The 19,993-nt window shown below is 42.5% G+C and overlaps 1 protein-coding gene across 3 annotated transcripts in view; it reads left to right on the top strand.

The window, feature by feature from the left end:
* Window positions 1–3,760: 3,760 nt before the first annotated feature.
* The window catches only part of PTPN21 (protein tyrosine phosphatase non-receptor type 21), a 68,159-nt gene continuing 51,926 nt past the window's right edge, over window positions 3,761–19,993 (top strand). The window contains exons 1-3 of one of the 3 annotated variants that reach the window (XM_081047335.1): window positions 3,763–4,053; window positions 4,222–4,399; window positions 8,000–8,376. In XM_081047335.1, the coding sequence (XP_080903461.1) occupies window positions 8,197–8,376 (180 nt within the window). In that variant the 5' untranslated portion in view covers window positions 3,763–4,053; window positions 4,222–4,399; window positions 8,000–8,196. Of the gene's footprint in view, window positions 4,054–4,221; window positions 4,400–7,083; window positions 7,273–7,999; window positions 8,377–19,993 lie in introns of those variants that run through there. The other 2 variants (XM_081047336.1, XM_081047337.1) reach the window with 2 other exon arrangements.

Genomic DNA, 19,993 nt, shown 5'->3' with positions numbered 1-19,993 from the left:
CCATTTTAAACTATGGAAGACAAGACCTGCAGACTGCTTAAGAACTCGCATATTTAGTATACAGTGTCTGGATTACAGAGGGGGCAAGCCCATTACACCAATGGTGTCCAGTGAGCTGACACTGTTCCTGGTGCTTCGGGGTAAGATGCAGCTTCATAAACTATATGTCTTCCAGAGGGAGATGATCATGAGAGTGCCCTGACAGAAACCAGTTAAAGAGTATCCAGTCTGAAAAATACTAGGCTGGACCATGAAAATTCTTTTCTAGCATGGAGGGTCTCTCCAGTTCAGGACGACTGACGTATTTTGCTCTAGGGGATAGAAATGAGGTCTAGATTTCAACGAACCACCCACAGTGCTGGCTAAAAGGACTCTGGGCTGTCTTTCAAAGAGAGAAGATGACTGAAAGCATAAGTTGAAGTCATAGAGGCTTGAGTACTAACCCCCACTCCATGGAGCTGTGAATCCTCTTAACACTGGCCCCCCAGTATCTCCAGCTTCCTCTCCAGGCAGCATTCCAGCTGGATATTGCACATTCTTCCTAAGTGGCAGAGGTGGGGGGTGTGGGGGCGGTTTCTCCAGCCTGAACTACTTTTCTCTCATTTTTTTTTTTTGAATGTTTAGTGAACTTTTATTTGTCGTTCTAGACTCCAGGCCTTACCACTCCACTTAGGATATATACCTATTGGTATATTCATTCACCTCCTGTACTAGAATTACTCACCTGTTTCTCAAAAGGTGAGTCTTTGAGGACGGGGCCATGCATCTTATTTACCTTTCTCTTTGCAGATTCTGGCTTCCAATAGATTCAGTAAATGTGGGGTCAATGGACAAGTTTTTACAATAGTGAATATCTCACAGCATGTCTGCCCTTGGATTAAAAGCCCTCAGTGTTGGGAATTATATAGACACAGTAGTCACTTTTGCTACTGAGGCTGATATTTTTATCCATTTTCATGTCTAGCTGAGCAAATATATTGCCAACACTATCATTTCTCTGATATCCAGGGAAATCTAGCCTCTAAATTCACACTCTTCTGTGGCTGAAAAAGTGCAGCACCTGAGGTGGAATTGAATGTGGTAGATGGAGCACACAGTGAGGATTCAGAGACCTAAGGATATTTCACAATTTTAGCTCTCACCCCCAATCAGGCATCATTATCTCTCTGGGGTGGGGCAGACATTCAAGTAAGATTCTTGCACTGGATGTTCATTTATATAATGAGGGACAGCAAGCTGTCAAAGCAGATTAATTTCTTAACTCCTAAGAAAGTGCTAATCGATGTTCCACCCGAACTACATTTCCTTCCCTTTTCACTGAACATCTTTTTAGTACAGGATTTTCTTTATTAAATTTAAATTTATTTTAATAAGAATTACCTTTATATGAAAAGTATTTATAATACGCCATTTTCTGAGTAACGAGGATGTAAAGATGCAATTATGTAATTGCTTATTTCCACAAGAACTCTAGATGGATACATAGAATTATGGTAACAGTGGTTACCCCTGGGAGGAGAGCTAGGTGTGGAGCAGCTTTTCCCTTATACCCTTTTGCATCTTTTAGGGTAGAGCCATATAAATCACTTCCTTCCATACAAACATAATCTAATAATAATTTCTAAATGTATTATAATAAATATGTAATAATAATAATTTCTAAAATTATGAAGGGGTTGTTCAAGAGGCATCTCATGGGTATGTTACTGTCAAATTAACAAGGTTGAGGGAAAACAGCTTAAGTACTTGGTCAGCAAATGATACTTGTGGACTGTGCAGGAGGAAGTTCAAGTCAGTTGTCTAACATCGCTTGGGCTTTATGATCATTTTCTATTTTTAAAATTCTTTTATTTTCTTCCCGATTCAATTAACAAGTTTTTATTTAGTGCCTATTCTCTGCTCAGTAGTGTCCTAGGAATTCTGCGAGATAATAAAGAAGCCTTCATGAAGCAGTGTTCAAGTTCTTGCCAAATGTGGAGATCACAGTGGAAAGAAAGTTGTCTTGGAAGCAAAGCCTTGAATTGAGACTAGGAGAGAAACAGAAGGCTTAGACAAATGGAAGGGGGCGGGGGCCGCAGGTGCTCTGGCCAGGAGAAACAGCTTGATGCAGGCATTCAGGAGAAGAAAGAAATAAGGTGATGGGAGAGGTTGAGGCCAGTTTACAAAGGTCCTAAAGGTCAGGCAGAAAAGCGTAGCCTCAGGGGTCCACTGGGAGTGATAAACCCAAGGGAGACTTAAGCCTGGTATTAGCATGGGAGGAAGAGAGAACTGAGAAGCTCGAAGCAAGACCACCCTTGTCGCAATAATCCGGATGTAGAATGATGAGGATTTGGATTAGAATGGGTGGGGGCATTGAGGAACAGAGGAAAGAAAGAATTCGCGAGGTATTTCAAAGGAGGAAATACCACGTCTTGATGATAGGCTGGATGAGAAAGGGAGAAAAATCACACATAATTTCAATTTTTCTATTTTAGGAGACCAGAAAAGTGGCTCATTTTCATGTCTCCCTCCTCACACAAACTGATCCCCCTCAGAATTTCCAGTTGAAATATCAGTTACAAACAGAATCAATATATATTTTTTCCATTAGCAACACATGTCATCTTGCTTGCTTTGAGCTGGGTGATCCAACCTGAATCTTGCCCGGGTTTTGCTCCCGGTAGCACTCTGATAGCTCTCACCACTTAGGCCTTTTTTGTGCCGTGTATGTGTGGTGCGTAGGTGTGTTTACCACCCACTAGACCAGAGTCTTCTGTGTGCAGGGATTATGACTTACGCATAGTCAGTACTCAGTAAGTGTCTGGTAATTGTTGAAGAAGAAAATGAGATTTAAAAGAGATGTAACATAAAGCTTTCCAGAAACAACAGTATTTTTAAAAAATCATTTAAATTAAAATTTACATAATGAAAGTTTTCTCTGCTGCCAACACTCAAACCACAGGCCAAATAAAGATCAAATGCCCTGTTATGATGGTGTTAGGGTCACACAGTTTTATTCTTTGCCTTAAGTGTTGCAATACAGTACTAATGCAGTGTAGTAATACTGTCTAGTATTAATCATTGCTAGTGCGGCCTAGAATTAAGTGAAACACTTCACACATTTTCAATACAAGTTACCGGATGGTGATTATCATTATTCCCATTTTTTAGAGGTGGAAGCAGCCACAGAGAGGTTAAGAAATTCGCTCGAGGTCACCCGGCCAGCAGGTGTTGGCGCTGAGATTTGAACCCAGACAACTTGACCCAGAAGTCCCCATCTTTAATAGCCGTTAACTTTGTATGACATATGCTTACAGCTTTTTCTTGGAGACCCACACGGTATTTGAGGCATATCAACCCTTTCTAGAAAAAGGGGACTTTCCCATGCAGTACGAATCAGTGTTTTTCCTCTTTAATGGGGCATAACCTTAGACGTGGTAAGCCTGGGAGGAAGCAATAGAATGTTTGAATCATTTTCAGAAATGCCCAAGAGTAAACGAAAAACTCCAGCAATAGCAGTTTACAGACCACTTAACAACACAGGATTCAAAAACCCTTCACCTGGCACCGAACTCACATCCTTCTCCCCTCATTTTTATTAAAAGCCTGGCTTTATTTGGAAACTCCTAAAATAAGTGGTCATATGATTAAAACAAGAAGAGGCGCGCCCCCTCCCCGCGGCCGGGCGCAGCTGTCCGCGCCTCCCCCGCGCGCCGCCGCCGCATTCCAACTCTCTGAGGTCACGGGCCGCCGCCGCCTCCCGGATCCGTCCGCCCGGCCCGGGGGGAGGGACGCGGGCCCGGCTGCTGCGCGGCTCCGGCCGTGCGTCGGGCTCCTGCCGCCCCGGCCCGCGCGCCTTCTTTGTGCGGTGCCCCCCGCCGGCCGGTGCCCCCTCCGGGCCGCTCCCCTCCCGCGGCCGCCGCCGGACTCTGCCCCGGGGAATGGTCTGCGCGCCGAGATTTCGGAGACAGGAAGTGAGGCTGGCGAGCCCCGTGAGCGCGCCGCGGTGCGGGACCCCGGGAGGCGGGCCGCTGAGCGGTGCGCGCGGCCCCGAGGAGGCGGGAGCGGGAGCAGGTGAGGGCGCGGGGCCCGGGGCGCGCGGGGGGCGGGCGGAGGGCCCAGCGGGGGGTGTGCCCGGCAGCCCGGACCCGCGCGTCGGCCGGCGTGGGAGTCCCGGAGCGCGGGTCCCGGCGGCAGACCGAGCGCAGGAGAGTAACAAAGAGGGAGGCTTTCCTTTTCCAGGTTCTGTCCGAGCTCCTCGAGCAATTCGCAAAGGGGGTCTCGAACGTCTGTTCGGAACTCCCCGGCTGGTTGGTGCAGCTTCATTCTGGATCACGGTGTTAAAAGTCTAAGGCATGTGTTTGCCTCTCGGCATCTGAAGTGCGAAATTTGCCAGATAACTTGGGCGAGAAGGGAGTAGGTAAGGACTGTTTGGTGATGACTTGTTTTGTGTTTGGAGTAAATAGTGTTTACTCTGGAAAAAAAGAATTCTTGGGTCTGCAAATTCCGACTTGTGATTTCTGCAAATCCTGATTGGACTGGCCGTTCTTGGCATACTCTTCTTATTTTCTTTTTTGCTGAGAAAGCCTTGTAATAATAGCGTATGCTCTCAAACATGCAAAACACTCAAGTGTGCTCCAAGTGACAACCGCTGTATATGCCTAATAGTTACTGACAGTTTTTTTTTTTAAAGTGTCGGATGGATATGACAGTAATTTTACTCTGAAAATAGTTGTCTGTTTGGTTTCCAGGGCATTTTATTCTGTTCTCTACGTTTTCTCCGTAAGAAACTTAACGTTTGATTTAATGCTATAGATCTATACATTCTAAAAATATCGTGTACTCTCTTTTAGGGATCATTTTATTTTAAAGCATCGTTGGCAAAATTACGTATGAGGCTCTTAGTGGCAAGGGGGGGAACTACAGGATTCAGAGTTAGTGTATTTGGGAAACTTTTGAAAGGGGATGTGAAGAGAAAAACATTAAAGTGAATTAAATATCTCAGACTGTCTTTTAAAAACTTGAACAGAATTTAATATGTATCTGTTTTCTGATTACATTACAGAATGGGTTTTGTAGTGAAACAAAGTATCTCCTAGTTTTTTCTTTCAAAGGCTAATTATGCATTGTTTAGTAGTTAGGTAATTTATAATTCCAGATCCAACCACCTTTCAAATTATTGCGTATTATTTTACACCTGACACAGACCCCCCCCAAAAAGCATCCTAAATTTCTACTCCTCTATTCAAACATTTATAACTTGAGACATTTAGTAGCAAATATTGTACATAACTGAAAAGTTGTGTAAATCATTGATAATTTTGTAATTAAGCAGAACTTTATTTTAACACAGTAGGTATTATTAAATAAGCAAAACCTTACTTTTTAAAAAGGTAGGTTTTATGGATAGGTCTTTGGTCTGAGATTTTTGGGGGATGCATCTAATATACCCCCCTCAACTTTTTCAGTTACATTATTTAACGTCTACCAAAGTGAAAAACACATTGACATTTATCACTGATGCTGTAAAACATTTCAAATCTCAGGGACAATTGAAAGTTTTGCTCTGCGTTTGCTTAATCAGAGCTTAAGTTAATAATTAAGTTATATTGTGTCCCATCTAGTGCCTTCAAGGCATAGTTCTATCCTTGCAGTGAAGAAACGACCATGTTTGAACACCCTTAATACAAATATTTATTTTTCTTCTGTATATGTGCAATATCGTCTCTTCATCTACACTGCTTAATCTGTCCTGTTTCCAGTTACCGTAATTTCTCTCTAAAATTGAAATCCATCACCTCATCTCATGAAAGAATATTTAGTACATATGTTATGTATATACAATATTTTCAAAGTTATACAAGCACTACTGGCTCATTAGTCACTTTTCTAGTTAAAAGTATTAATGTTTTCATTTTTTGATTTTGTTTTTTTCATTCTGCCTCAACTATTAAGTTTATACCCTGACATCAGCAAAAAAAATATTGAAAACCACTAAGTGGAGACTGTATCGTTTTATAGTGTTTATTTTCTATTTCCCTCCTTAGTATGATGCTTTTACCTACAGAAGGCACTCAGCAAATGCTGTTCATTAACCGGGCCTTACGTACCATAGTTCCAGTTTTCGTTTTTCCCCTGGCCTTCCTTGCTTTTAACATTTTATTTATTTATTTATTTATTTATTTATTTATTTATTTATATTTATTTGTATTTATTTATATTATTTTCTGGGAATAACCAGAGCTCAAAAAACCAAAACACCCAAACCCAAACAACAAACAAACACAAAAGCAGCCAGAAAACTGGTCGGGTACTTTATTAAGAGGGACAGCCAGCCCCGTGTGTAATTATAGCACGCTTGTAATCTCCTTAAGGGCAGCAACGGCTTAGATTCGTCTTGGATTTCTCACAATGGCCATGACACGGCTTTGTACTCCGAGGTGCAGTCCACTGTTGAGGAATGGAATTACGAAACGTTCAGTTTGGGGAAGCGTCGTGTGATGGCTACACGGTGCTCGGTACTTGGTGGCTGTGCCCTCCCCCAGCCCCGAGCGCTCGGCGCGGCTGCGGCTCAGGCGCCGTCCGGAGACGGGAAACGAGGACCGGGCGTGAACCCTCTGCGGTCGACTCCCAGCTCGGCCCGTTTTCGCGTGAAGCTGAGAAAGCTGCTTCTCTCGAGGCTGCTTCGGGCGGTTCCCGAGCCAAGGGCAGGGTAACCGGCGACCGCCGAGCCTCGCTGAACGATTCAGTCGCAGGGGCAACGTCTGCTCGAAGAAAACGGAGGGTGGGAACTATCCCGGGATTCAGGAAATATCCGGGATTTTGTCAGTTCGTTTAGGGGGAAAGAAACCCAGCCAATGTAAAAACCCCCAGCTGCTCACGCACGATTTGCCCCGGAGTTACCATCGACAGGTGTGATTAAAAACGTAAATCGCGCGTTTTGGAGTCCCGAGGCTGCACACCGGGCATCCAACGGGCCGCGCCCACAACGCCGCAGCCTGTGGGGGCTCGAGCTGGGTCCTTTAAAAGTTCCCTCCGGGAGCAGCCGGGCGGGACCGTCCCCAGCGCGTCCGTCCGGAAACGCGGCGGCGGGTGAAGGGTTCCGGGGCTTCCGAAGCTGCACGTTGGCCAGGCAACGCCGCCTGCTCTTCTCCCGGGAGGACGCGGGAGGAGTCAGAGCCCCAGCTCTCCGCTGTTCTTTCGCTTCATGGGCTTGCTGAGCCTCATCCTTCCTCTCTTAACCCAGGATGGCGTTTAAGGTCTCGCCCGCCCGGTCCTCTGGGCTCAGCTTAGGTGAAGGCCTACCGCCTTTTTAGGTGACCTTAGGGGGGGTGGGGGGGGCACACTTTTCAGAACTTCCTTGCTTCTGGTGGTAATCCGATAACAAGTATTTGTAGGGTCTTTTATCATTTGCTTATAAATCAATTTTGTGACGTAAATATTTATAAACCTAAAGGGCTCTACACATGCTCGTTAAGCGCTTCACCTCCTTTGAACCGTTTGCACAGCTGCCATATGCCAGAGGGGATTGTTCCTCCCATTTGGGTTCAGGGTTAATTTGCCTTTTGGGACTGAGACGTGAACATAACTCTTTTGGAGGTGCCTTGTAGTTATCGCACCTAAGGACTAAAGAACCCTGATGTTTGGCGTAGGGAGGAGTGGAAAAGAGTGAATGAACTATGAAAAAGCAATACCATCTGAAATAGAAAGAGGACCACTAATGCTGGCTACTAAATTTGGGGTTATAGTAGTGCCAGTCATTATCTCATTTAATCCTGAAGACAGCCACGGGGTGGTGGTCACCACTGTTTGTAGGAATGAGTGACTGGTGGAGTCTGACCCAGGGTCTAATACAGCTCTGATGATAAACTTCCCCACTGCCTCCCAGTTGCTCCTAATGCCTTCTTTTTCCAGAGGAGAGGGAAAGCTTATTTGGCTACAGCTTTACTGATGTTTATTTTGAAAAGCAAAGTCCAAAGCTGCCATTGTGCATGTAACCAGTGTGTTCCTCTTTCTTCAGCACTGGCGTGGATGCTCCCTTCACCTGGCCCTTGGAGACTCAGTTGCGTTTTAATGGCGGCAGCAGCTGCTGGGTGAGCAGCTGGAGACTGTACAGTACTCCTCCCGGCAGGAAAGGATCGCCCTCTTCCCCCATCACCACCACTGCATTGGTGGCGGTGCTTTCCCTCTTTACCCCGCCACTCTTGAAGAGAGAAGATGCCACTGCCATTTGGATTGAAACTAAAACGCACCCGGCGCTACACAGTGTCCAGCAAGAGCTGCTTGGTTGCCCGGATCCAGCTGCTCAATAACGAGTTTGTGGAGTTCACACTATCTGTGGAGAGCACTGGCCAGGAGAGCCTGGAGGCCGTGGCCCAAAGACTGGAGCTGCGGGAGGTAAGCTGCAAAAAAGGCTGCCAGCTTCTGTGGCCTGCCTTTGCTCCTTACTTCTCAGCCACTGGAATGCGTGCTGGCCTTGGGTTCTCAAAGCATATTCTTGGCCATGATATCTAAGTTGAGTCAGCAAGTCCACCTTCCCATGAGCAAGGAATAGATACAGAACAAGAGACCTTTCCTTGGGGATACCCCATAAGAGAATGAACAGTGCCTGAGTTTTGAAAATACATGTTTTCCCAAAATAATTCAAAATCAAATATGAATGCATTTTGAGTCATCGAGTTTCTGTTTTCTAATATAATTCCGAATGGGTCATCCTGATCTGGTACAGCTTACTGATTTCATTCAGTCATTCAACGTTCATTATTTTCCATAGACCGGATCAAAATTCTAGAGACATATTGCCTTAGTTTGAATTCTGGTTTCCTCACCAACTAGTTGTTTTACTGTCGGTGAGTTACGTGACCTCTCTGGGCTCCAGTTCTCTCCTCTGAACCATGGAGATAAGAGTGGTGCCTAACCCTGAGTGGTGGTGTGAGTTAATGTGCATGTAAAACCAAGTTCTAATAACTAGACTGTTATCATGAGGTTTGCCCTGGAAAACTCCTAATCTGGTCAGTAGGAAGTTGTGGAGTCTTCAAGTATCCACACAATGTCTTAAATTTAAAATGCTGTGTAAGGCCTGTGAAGAATAGGGCCCTAATTAAACCTAGGACCCTTTCAGCCTTTTGCCACCTGGTTCTAGGGTAAGAGAAAGATGGAGAAACTGGTTATTCTACATAAATGCCCGAGTTATATTCCTAACAGGGAATCGCACTGATATTATAAAAAGTCATAAAATGTCAGGAATCGATTAACCGTGCCTTTGATGACCATCCAGTAATTTGATGATTCATATCGAAAACTTATTAAGTGCCAAGCACATATGTATTAGGAGTTGACCCTAGTGTTGACCAGTAAGAAAACAGGCCTGATCCATGCTATAATAGGGGAAGTAGAGAGTGCTATAGACAGTAGGGAGGGGCAGCAAAGGAAAAACTTTCCAGGGCAAGTGATGTCTGAGCTGGCACCTGAAGGATGGGGCAGGATGGTCCTATCGGGCTGGGAAAGACTTCCAGTAAAGGAACTGGACGCGGCCAAAGACATGAGGCAGGTGATCTACCTGGAGCCTGAAGAGGGAGAGGAAAGGCTGAGGGGAGGGGACCATGTAATTTGGGGATTTTTTTCAAGGGTTTGGGCTTGTGCTGAAAGTAATAGGGAAGTTAGTGAAGGGTTTTTAAATGGAGGTGTGATATGATTGGCTTTTTTTTTTTTTCCCCCGAATAGTGAGCCCTCTGGAGAATGATTAGATAGGAGTAGTTGTGGTGCAGATCGTGGTTACCCAGATTTGGATGGGGATGGAGAGAAGTGCATGGAATCTGGAGATATACTCAGTACCTACCTACCGAGTGCTGGGGAAGAGCTAGCCAGTGGTCTAGGTTGATACTCAGGGTTTCCTGTGAATGATGGGGACTGTAACTGAGAAAGGAAACATAAAAGGAGGAGTAGGTTTGAGGGGAATAAGGAGAGGGGTGCGGTGAGTTGAGTTATAGAAGTATTGACTTTGAGTTGCCAATTGAGAGGCATATACAGGTCTGGAGCTCAGGTGATAATCCGAGAGATTTTGGAATCATCAGCCACGGTCAATTAATTAAAGCTGGGAGAGAGTATGAGGCTGTCCAGGAGAGAAAAAGAAGATGTAGCAGGCCCCTTGGTGTTGAATAAAGGAAAGACAGCCTTCGAAGGAATCAGATGGAGCAGCCATAGAGGGAGAAGTAAACCAGGAGAGCCGGCCTCAGTGATGGCTGCTGCTTACTTGCATTTATTCCATCTTTTTTGCTTACTTCACCCATTTTTCCTATTGGTTTCCTTTGCCTGTAATTTCTTTCTCATGCACCAGGTCTTGCCTACAACCACTACAGAGTCAACTTCTTGAGGAACTATGTGGTTAATTTATTTTTGTACCCGGAGTACAAGGCATGGAATGTCCTCGGTAAATACTGGGTGAACTGAACCCACAGGCATTGGCTTCCTTCTCTGATAGTCAAGAAGTCCAGAGAAGCTGCTATCCCTTGTTTGAGGTTATCAGACTCAGGAACAAGCAACTTCATGCAGCTATGGGTATAGAATGAGACTGATTTTTAACAGAAGGGTCGAGTGCTTTGAGGGGGGACAGATGTGACCCCTAGAAAATGTCTCGCTCCTAGACAGGTCTGTCCCACCATTTCCAACGTTTAACGACAGTCATGGTTAGAAAGTTAGATTGTAGAGCAAACTTTTCAAAGTTTCAGAAGCTGTGCTCTATAGAATGTAAACAGATAGCTCCAGCCCCAAGCCTAATCTTACTGAATGACTGTTCAGAAATAACCTGAGTCAGCAACACCTGTTCTGAGTTTGTGTCCATACATCACTTATGGGAATTGTAACAAGAGATACTGGTATGTTATTTTGTGCTATTCTCCCACCAATCAAACTCAGAATTATCATAGCATATAGATTTGGCTGACAAGCTTTGCTACTGCCCAGATTTAAATTGGGGGAGAAAAATGTCTTTTCTTTTTTTGCTAATTGAATACTATTTCACATCTAAAATGACAATTAAAGGGCTATACAATAATACCATTGTAAGGCTTCACCCAGAGGCTTCAACTATATCGGTAGTATTTTTATTCTTAAACTGGATGTGTGGGTATATGACGTTTAATGTTGGGTATTTTATAATATACTAAGAAACTAAAAACAGAATGGTTAATAAATATACTTATATACAATTTAGTTACTGTGTTAACTTTTTCTAAACTCACCGTTTTTGAACTGTGGAAAGTGACTTTTATAAAGGGGAAAAAATATCCTCATTGGAAAGTGTTGCCGTTCGTTGTAGGAACAGTTTCTCAGAGAGCTGTTGAAATTCTCTGCATATCATTCATTCTGAATTTCACAACACTTTTTCAAGAGAGGCTGTGAAATTCTTTATAGAGTTTAAGGGGAATGAGAAAACTTTCTAATTTTGAAAGTATACATTATAGGGGTTTGATGGAGATAAGAGGGTGTCAGCTGGGCACAGCCACTCCCACAGGGCAGTGTCACCTTCATGGAATCAGCACAATCTAGAGTGAGGTGGTCAGGCTTAAAAACCTAATGTATCAGGGAATAAGACCTGTGTTACCCCAGCTCACTGAGAATGATACGTAAGTATAGTAATTAACGCCACGTTATGGAACTGCCAAGTGTCCCCAAGTATGTGTGCCCGCTGGCCAGGCTATGATCTCCCTGTAGGCAGGCCTCCCGGGATCCAGAGCAAAGCAGAAGTTGCTTGGTGAGCATGGAATCAGAGAACGGAGGTTGCCCTGAAAACCTTCATGTAAGGGGAACTGTACTGCTTCCCAGACCAGACAAGTTCCTTTGAGTATCGTACCCTTTCTGGGCAGCGCTTAGGTGGGCACTGCCTCTGTTTCCTCTTGAGAAAGCTGTTTAACACAGTGGTTAAGACGTTTGCCAGTTGAATCAGAAACACCTGGTTTGGACCTCAGTGCTGCCACTCGTGAGTTGTGTGACTTTGGGCAAATTACTTAATTTTCCAAATCCACTGCTTTTTATGTGTAAATTAGGGATGATAATAGTATGTGCTTAATGATGGTTGTGAGGAGTCTATGTTAAATGTAAAACTTTTAGCAGAGGACCTGCCATTTCGGAAACTCGCAATAAGTATTCCTCTTCATTGCTGTTATGGTTTGTGACTCCCATTTTCATGTTGTGGTGACCACCCGGCTTCTCTTCAAATTAACAAATATCTTTTGTTTCTTCCTTTTCCTAAGAGAACACATGCTAGTTTATAAAATGCTCTTATAATACAAACACCTATAGGGGCTACTTCTTACATTACTAAATTGTTAAATTTTTAGTATACCATTGTAATTTAGCCTCTTAGTCATATTTGAACCTCTATTTTGATGCTAGCTGAAATTAAATTGTACAATGTCACTACCTCATTGCCCTCAAAAAAACAGAGCTTCAGTGCAGTTTCTACTTCGTTATTCACCGATTTCTTCTGTCTTGCCCTCAATCTAACTCCTAGGATTAAAACAACAAAAAAAGTTTTATGAAATTTTGGATTAAGGTTTGTATTTTTTCTTTTAGGGTATGTCTTTCTCAATAATCCTTTTAAGATCTTATATTTTGTTTGATAATCACATTTTTATCTTGTTGTCATGGGTTTTAATTACATTCATTGCAAACTATTATTTCTTGTATAGGTTGCCTTCCTTTACCTTTATGTCTTTATTCAGCTTAAGTTGATAGGTAGGCAGATGGAGTTTTTTAAAAAAGCTTTGAAATCTCCAGTTAGGAAACAGGGAAGTTATAAAACCCTGAAAGCCTTTTGAAGGTAACTTTTTCATGTTTTCGCTATGTTACATCATGTATTAGTTTTACAAACTAAATTTTAGAGGGCAGCTTTTTTTCCAGCTATTGCTGAGTGTTTCTTGTGTGTAGAGGGGAAGGTGGACCCATTTCGTTGTCTGCACACATGGAGTACATACATAACTACAATTTTGATGCCGAGATCAATACTCCGCCTCCCTAAAATGATCTCCAAAGCATTTTGTTGAATAAGGTGGAAAGTCTAGCCTAATGTAGAAGTTCTTACTATGGCCTTTCATTTTAAAATTATAATTATAGGCGTTTGCATTTAGTTGCTCTCTGTGGTATAGCACAGATCTACAGAAAATATTTTAAAAATTGTATTTGAAGTGTATCACACATATGTCAAGTTTTTGTTTCTTAGCATGTAAGTGCATTGTACCTTACCGTACATACATAGTTGCTGAATAAATGTTTACTTAGTTTTAAAATTAAGCTGTTTTTTTTTTTTTTTTTGAACTAAGATTGATAAGCATGGAAAGCAGTTCTGTTATGTCAGCCTTTATTCACTCTGTGATTTTATTTCCTGGAGAAAGTTGAACATTCACAAAGCTTTGAACACAGGTGGAAAAGCCCCTTTTTCTTTAGACTTTTATTTCTTTTTCACTTTGGGGCTTCTTTTGAAACACTTAGAAAATGATCTCGTTTTAGTGACTCCCTGAGGTAAGATTGCTGTATCAAGGGGAGTGTCAGCTTTTCTGAAGTTCAAACAGATTCTTCTCCTAGTGTTTTCTGGCTGGTGGGGAAATTTTTTGGCTAAGGGATTTGTTGGAATAGAGAGGAATAAAGCACATATTGCAAGCCCTTACTCTCAAGCGCAACTTTAGAAAGTGTTCTTGGCCGTCAGAGCGTTTTATTTTAAATTAGTGTCTCAGGTATTCCAAATATCCACTGACCTTATCTTGACTGTTACCTGAGTAGACCTCAAGAATTTCATGCGCATTTCCTTCTGTGCTAGCTGTTTTCATTTGGATTCTAAAAATAGCTGAAATATGTGTAAAGTAAAAGTGCAAACTTTTTAACCTTTTGGACTGAGTAGTTATTCATCTAGGTATGTATGTTATAAACCTGGTAAGATTGACGTGTAGACGTGGATCAGTAAATATCTTTAGTTAGATCTGCTGGACCATCTGAAGCAAATATATATCGTGTATTGGCCTCTTCATCTAGATAAAGAAATCTTTCAAAGTTTGAGACCAGTTATGAATGGGCAAGGATTTTTTTTCTTGATTTTTGGATTATCTGTTGTTTTTCCTCATTTGATCTAGATAATTAAGGATCAGCCATATAAATAAGTAGAGGAATTATACATACAAAGATGGAGATATGCATTTTAGAATAACTATTATATCATCATACAAGTTATTACAGAATTTGGAAACCTGTTTACTTAAAGAAATAGAGTATTATTTGAAACTTCACCTCATTTCTAATTAATGTAAGGGTAACAGTCTGAGGTGTTAGTATCCCAGTATTGAATTTTTCTCCTATGAGACATTAGGGATGTTCATGGATCCTCTCACCAACAATCTGCCATGATAGTGTAGTCGCATGACCATAAGGAATTAAGGGTGAATCTGCTCCTATGAGGAGGTTTGTGAGTTAAGTGTCACAAAATGGCGAACATAGGGAACTGATGGTGTTTTCAGGGCTCTAAATTCTGTCACTGTCCGTGGTGTATATGGTTTCAGATTTCATTCTTTATAATACTAGAAGCTTTAACATCTTTCTGCTGTCCTCCTTCTGGGTGGGTGAAGGTTACTGGGTGGGTGAAGGTTACTGGGTGGGTGAAGGTTACTGGGTGGGTGAAGGTTATCGTGCTGGAAGCTTAACATGCCTTATCTCGTTTAATCCGCACAACGAGTTAGGCATTATCTTTTCCATTTTAAAATGAGGAAACTGAAGTTCTGAAAAATTGGGTGATTTGCTCCACTAATCTGGGTGATCACACGGCTGATAAACAAAAGAACCAGAATTTGAGTTTATAGCTGTCACACTTGTGCTTGATCTTTGACTTTTAGAGGGGTCACGGGCCCCTTTGACAATCTGATGAAAATGCAGAATTTTGCATACATTTCAGCTGGTTAATGTGTACTACCTTCCCCGTTCTATCTATGACCTGAGGCTATGGGCCTAGAAGCCTCTTGGATGAGGCAATCTTTCCCGTTTTCTCAGTTTAACAGATTCTTCCCTAATCTTTCCTTCGTCAAAATGAAGGTGCTGGTAGGATGGAATATTTGTGAGCAGTTCCAGACCTTCATATTCTAAAGATAATAACTTGCCTCTGAAGTATACTCCGCCCCATCCTTCTCCCACATATGCCCTTTTTGAATGGCCTCTATCTTCAGATCTCAAGAAAGGCCTTTTGGGATATTCAGTTCCTCACTGGGACAACTTACTGTTAAGGAAAAAAGCTCCTTTTGAGGAGGAAAAGGACCTCCTAAGGTAGATCCACGTCTATCTTCCCTACCAGACAGCACCTGTATGCCCACCTAGCAGTAGGTGTGTGACAGTTCTCCAGTGAATGAATGGATGCCTCATGCTTCCTTTATGCATTAACCAAATTCCCTGGCCAGTTGTTGAGCCTCATACTTCATCCTTCTTGTCATATACCCACCCTACCTGAACATTTTCTTTCTATCAACAAGGCCTTTGCTCATAACACTTCCTTAACAACATGATGGCATCTTAATTTGTGGGGACAGAATTATGCTCCGAGACCGAGTTTGTCTGCCAGCAATTTATTTCACACAGATTCCCTGCGGGAATTTCACAAGCCAATAGCATACAGGATAATGTCTCTTAGTAAGCCAATAAAGAAATAACATACTCCAAAGAAATGATAGATTAATAACACTGTTCTTTCAGGGAAGGGGAGATGAAAGGAATAAAGTCTAAATTTAGGTGAGGTGTACATTTTACACGCTGGTACTTAGTTTGGCCAACTAAGAGCTGATACCCAACCGCCAGTGCAACAGTAAAAATCCCTTGTTGCTAGAGCACGTTGCTGGGGAACGAAAGCGCAGTGTTGATGGGTAAGACCTTCTTCTTTGTGGGGCCCCTGCACGATGTTCGACATTCGGCACTACCAATAAGTGTCACCTTTGCCATGGCAAGAATAAAGGTCTTTGGAGAGCTATTTAGATCAGCAAAGGGTAGCCTCACCCAGACCGCATCCTCTCGAATAGTCCTCACAAACTCTTGGCATGTATAGTCCAAATGCCCCCTTGCCATAGTTGTTTCTTCATATGTTCTTAGTGATAAGCCCCAGCGGCACCCCTCAGCAGCTGACCTACTGAGTGCTTGTCAAGGACAACAGTGATAAATGAGATGAAGATATCCTGACACCGCTCACCTCACTCTCATATCAAAACAACTTTGCTTATAAAAACTACTTCATTCTCCGATGAAAACAACTCCATTCTTAAAAACAATTTCATTTTTTTGTCCTAGACAAGTGGATTTGAAATTATATCAAACTCATACACAACAGCTGCTTTAGCAAATATTTTCCTGTTTGGTTCTCCAAGCAGTTTGTTCATAAATAAATGTCACTTAAATTTATCATTTAATGAACTGATGGGATATCCAAAGTCAATTAAAAAAAATCTTTTTAACAGATCAGGCATTTAGTTAGATTCTTTGTAAGAAATTTGTAACACCAGTTTGTGAGGATAAACCCACCATTTGTGAGACAAACAGGGAGGTAGACCTGGAACTGAAGAGCAGAATTGATTTTTGCAGAATTGGCGAGTCTAAGACTTTCCGATCAGCTTTGCACTGCTCTGTAATCTCGTATTTCTCTTTCTCTGTGTTGACGATCTCACCCTCCTGGTGTCTGGGCTTGTATAGCTTCTTCTTGAAGCATCACTAAGATGTCTGAATTCTCATACCACTGACATCAATTTTGGTGGAGGTGGTGATGACACATTTCTGGTGTGTTCTATGCAGAGGAACTTGATTGGAGGGGGGAGGTCCAGTCACAAGTGGCGAGCCACTGCTCAGCTGCTTCAGGAAAACCACCCTCTTGCCTTTGTGGCGTCCAGTGAGGATGATCAGAATGGTCCCGGAAGCAATGCTGGCCCCAGGTTTTCTTATCTGCTGACCGAAGGGTTTCTTGTCATGGCTCAGCTGCTTTCAGGCACGTCTTTAGCAGGATAGTATCTGGGCCTTTTGCGAAGTTTAACCATTCTTGTCGCCACCAACTGGTTTTGGTTTTGTAACAGTGACAAGAACGTTCTCCTTTTCTTTTCAATCCTGGATTTAGTTGCTGAATACTTCCTCATGTCCATGGCTTTTCGGGAACACCCAGCCGATCAGGAACACCCACCGCTTCCTCTGACCAGGACAGGGTTTCCCCTGCGGTGGGGCTTCCCCGCCTGAGGCGTTTTGGCCTGGAGGTTACTCTTCTTAACCCTGCCACCAGCATCAGCCTGCTTGATTCAGGTTTCTTCTCCTGTGTGTCCGGAGTCTCAGCTTTTTCACCCATCATCTTGTGAGATGGACAAGAGCCAGTTTAAATTTTTAAGAATTAGCTTAAGATGCTAATTTCACTAGAAGAAATTGCATGTCACAAATTCTATATGAGAAGTAGCAGCATATGGTGGAAATAACGTTACAATCAAGGGTTTGTGCCACTTTCTGTAGTAGATTACCCACAGGAGATCACTAAGTGTGCAATATAAATAGGACAGAGTAATTGTGTTATTTTTGAACAAGCTTAAACTGAGCAGGGTAAGAAAGTAACACAAGTAATTTCATGCTGGATGGCAGCAACTTATTTTCTTGGTGAATATAAAACCAACTTGTCTTTGCTGAGTTCTGTTACAATTATTTGATCGTCTCAGTTTTTGACTTGATTAATTTCAACGTTAAGTGAATTTTCAGCAGATTGAACTTTGTACCATTAAATTCAGCTGCAGTTGGCAAAGCAGGATTTTGTAGGCAACAAGGTAGAGTTTTGGTGCCAGATAGACTTGGGTTCAAACCCCTCACACTACTTGTGTAAGTGACTGACGGAAACCAATTTAATTTCTCTGGATTTGATTTCTTTCATATGTTGATGTGGTTGCATGTGATAGTAAGAATGGTAGCTATTCATGGGATACTGACCACATTGCCAGGCATTGTGCTGGATGCTTTACATGCTTTCATTTAACCCTGAGTGTAGTGACTTCCTTCCTCCTCCCACCGTCTCAGTGGTAGAGTACACAAAACAGGGCAGTGTCGAGAACAAGGCAAGGCCTGATGGGGGGCACTTCTGAACTGGCAACAATGTTTTCTTAGTGTAGAGTTATTTTTCTGTAGTCATTTCCCTTTTCGTTTTATCATGTAAATTTGTTCATTAATTGGAATAATTTACAGAGAAAAATTAAGATTGGAGAAAAGTGACTTGAGGTGTTATTTTAATTTTTATTAAAGTTGTTGGGGGTAACATTGGTTAATAACATTATATAAATTTCAGGTGTACAACTTTATAAAACGACATCTGTATACTCTATTGTGTGCTCACCACCTGAAGTCCAGTCTCCTTCTGAGGTGTTATTAAGTGAGCCAATTAAATCAGAGCTACAGCTCTGGGAATTAAGATATGCACTGTAACATCCTTTCTTTCTCCCAACGTTTGGTGTGAATTATCTTGAAAATAACCTTAATTCTGATTCATAATTGTAAGAACTGTAGGTGCATATTTTGCACTTACAGATAATAGTTAGACAAGTGCATATTTGAGTTGCCTGCATTTTCATTACTGGCATCTGTTTTGAAATCAAATTTACATTTGAATAGTTCCTTAAGGATAAGAATACTTGTATATTTTATATCACACTATGATAACAGAAGGAAAAACGAAGCATGTTTAATAATGAAGACTGTGTCAAAGATGATACACTATCTGTGTATATATAATATCTCCCCCCCACCCCCACCCCCACCAAAATGCAGACTCCACGGTACACTACTGTTACCTCGGGCATGACTGGGCCAACCAGTCAGGGACAGCCTCCAACTAGAATTCAGGTCTTTCAGCTCCAGGTTTTGCACTTCTCCCTCAACAACACACTGCTTTTCCACCAAGCCATTGCCATTTTCCTACAGTAAAGCAATCCAAGTGTTGGTATTTCCTAATAATTTATTTTAGAAGGAAAAGAGAAAGAAAAGTTACGAAAGACAAAACCCCGTTAGTGAAGGAAGAACTTAGGTATGGAATTTCCGATACCGATGAAGATGTAATATGAAATTTTATACTAATGGGGACTTGAAAACTGTGATAATAAGAGCTAATATTACTCGAGTGCTTATTGCATGTGACACACTCTTCTAAGTGCTTTAAATGTTTTCACTTCTTTTGATCCTCAACAATCCTATAAGTGAGGCGCTATTATACTCATCTCCATTTTACAGGTGGGTAAATTGAGAGGTGTTAGGTGACTTGCTCATGGGGACATGGCAGAAACCACAACTGGAGTAGTTCTCTGTCTCCTTGGTTGACGTCTTTCTTCCCAGTAGGTAACCCTGGGCCAGTGACAGGTGTCCCGCCATGGATCTGGTACTCTTAAGGACAGCCTCCCAAATCTGATGGAGATTAAGGACCCTTGAGATACGTGTTACCATTTATTTTAATTACTACAATTGACTCCCTTGCTTCAAATATGTTTTTGAAGTCACATCAGGCAAAGAAAGATAAGACTGAGAAGAAACATGAATCACGACTAGGCCAGCAAAGCACCGGTGGGAGTGCCTCAAGTGCTGAGGGCAGAGCTCTTTGATAGGAAGCCTTTTGTGAGCTTGTTCCCTGGCAGAGTGGGAAGTATCAGGCTGATGAAATACAGCTCAGAGAGTCCCCTGCTGAGAGATTGTCCAAAGCAATATCTGGTTGCACTGCTATTGGAACTTGCGGGCTTCTAGAGTCAGAATCTGCATCCAATCAAGAAAACATGGGTGACCCAGTGAGCCCATTGAAGTTTTTGCTGCCATTCTTGGTGGAGCAGGATCACTGTGATTTACCTGCTGTGCACGCAGGTCTGTTTCCACCTGTACAGCAGTTCACACCACTGAAGTGTTTCCACGCTGCCATCTGTGAATTGTGGGCATGGGAACAGGACACTATACATTGTTCCACTTTTAATTCCTGTTCTGCAGGTCATGATTTTATCGTTTA

Source organism: Rhinolophus hipposideros, assembly GCF_964194185.1.
Source record: "Rhinolophus hipposideros genome assembly, chromosome: 5".
Classification (NCBI taxonomy): Eukaryota; Metazoa; Chordata; class Mammalia; order Chiroptera; family Rhinolophidae; genus Rhinolophus; species Rhinolophus hipposideros.
This window is presented reverse-complemented; position numbering and strand designations above follow the sequence as displayed.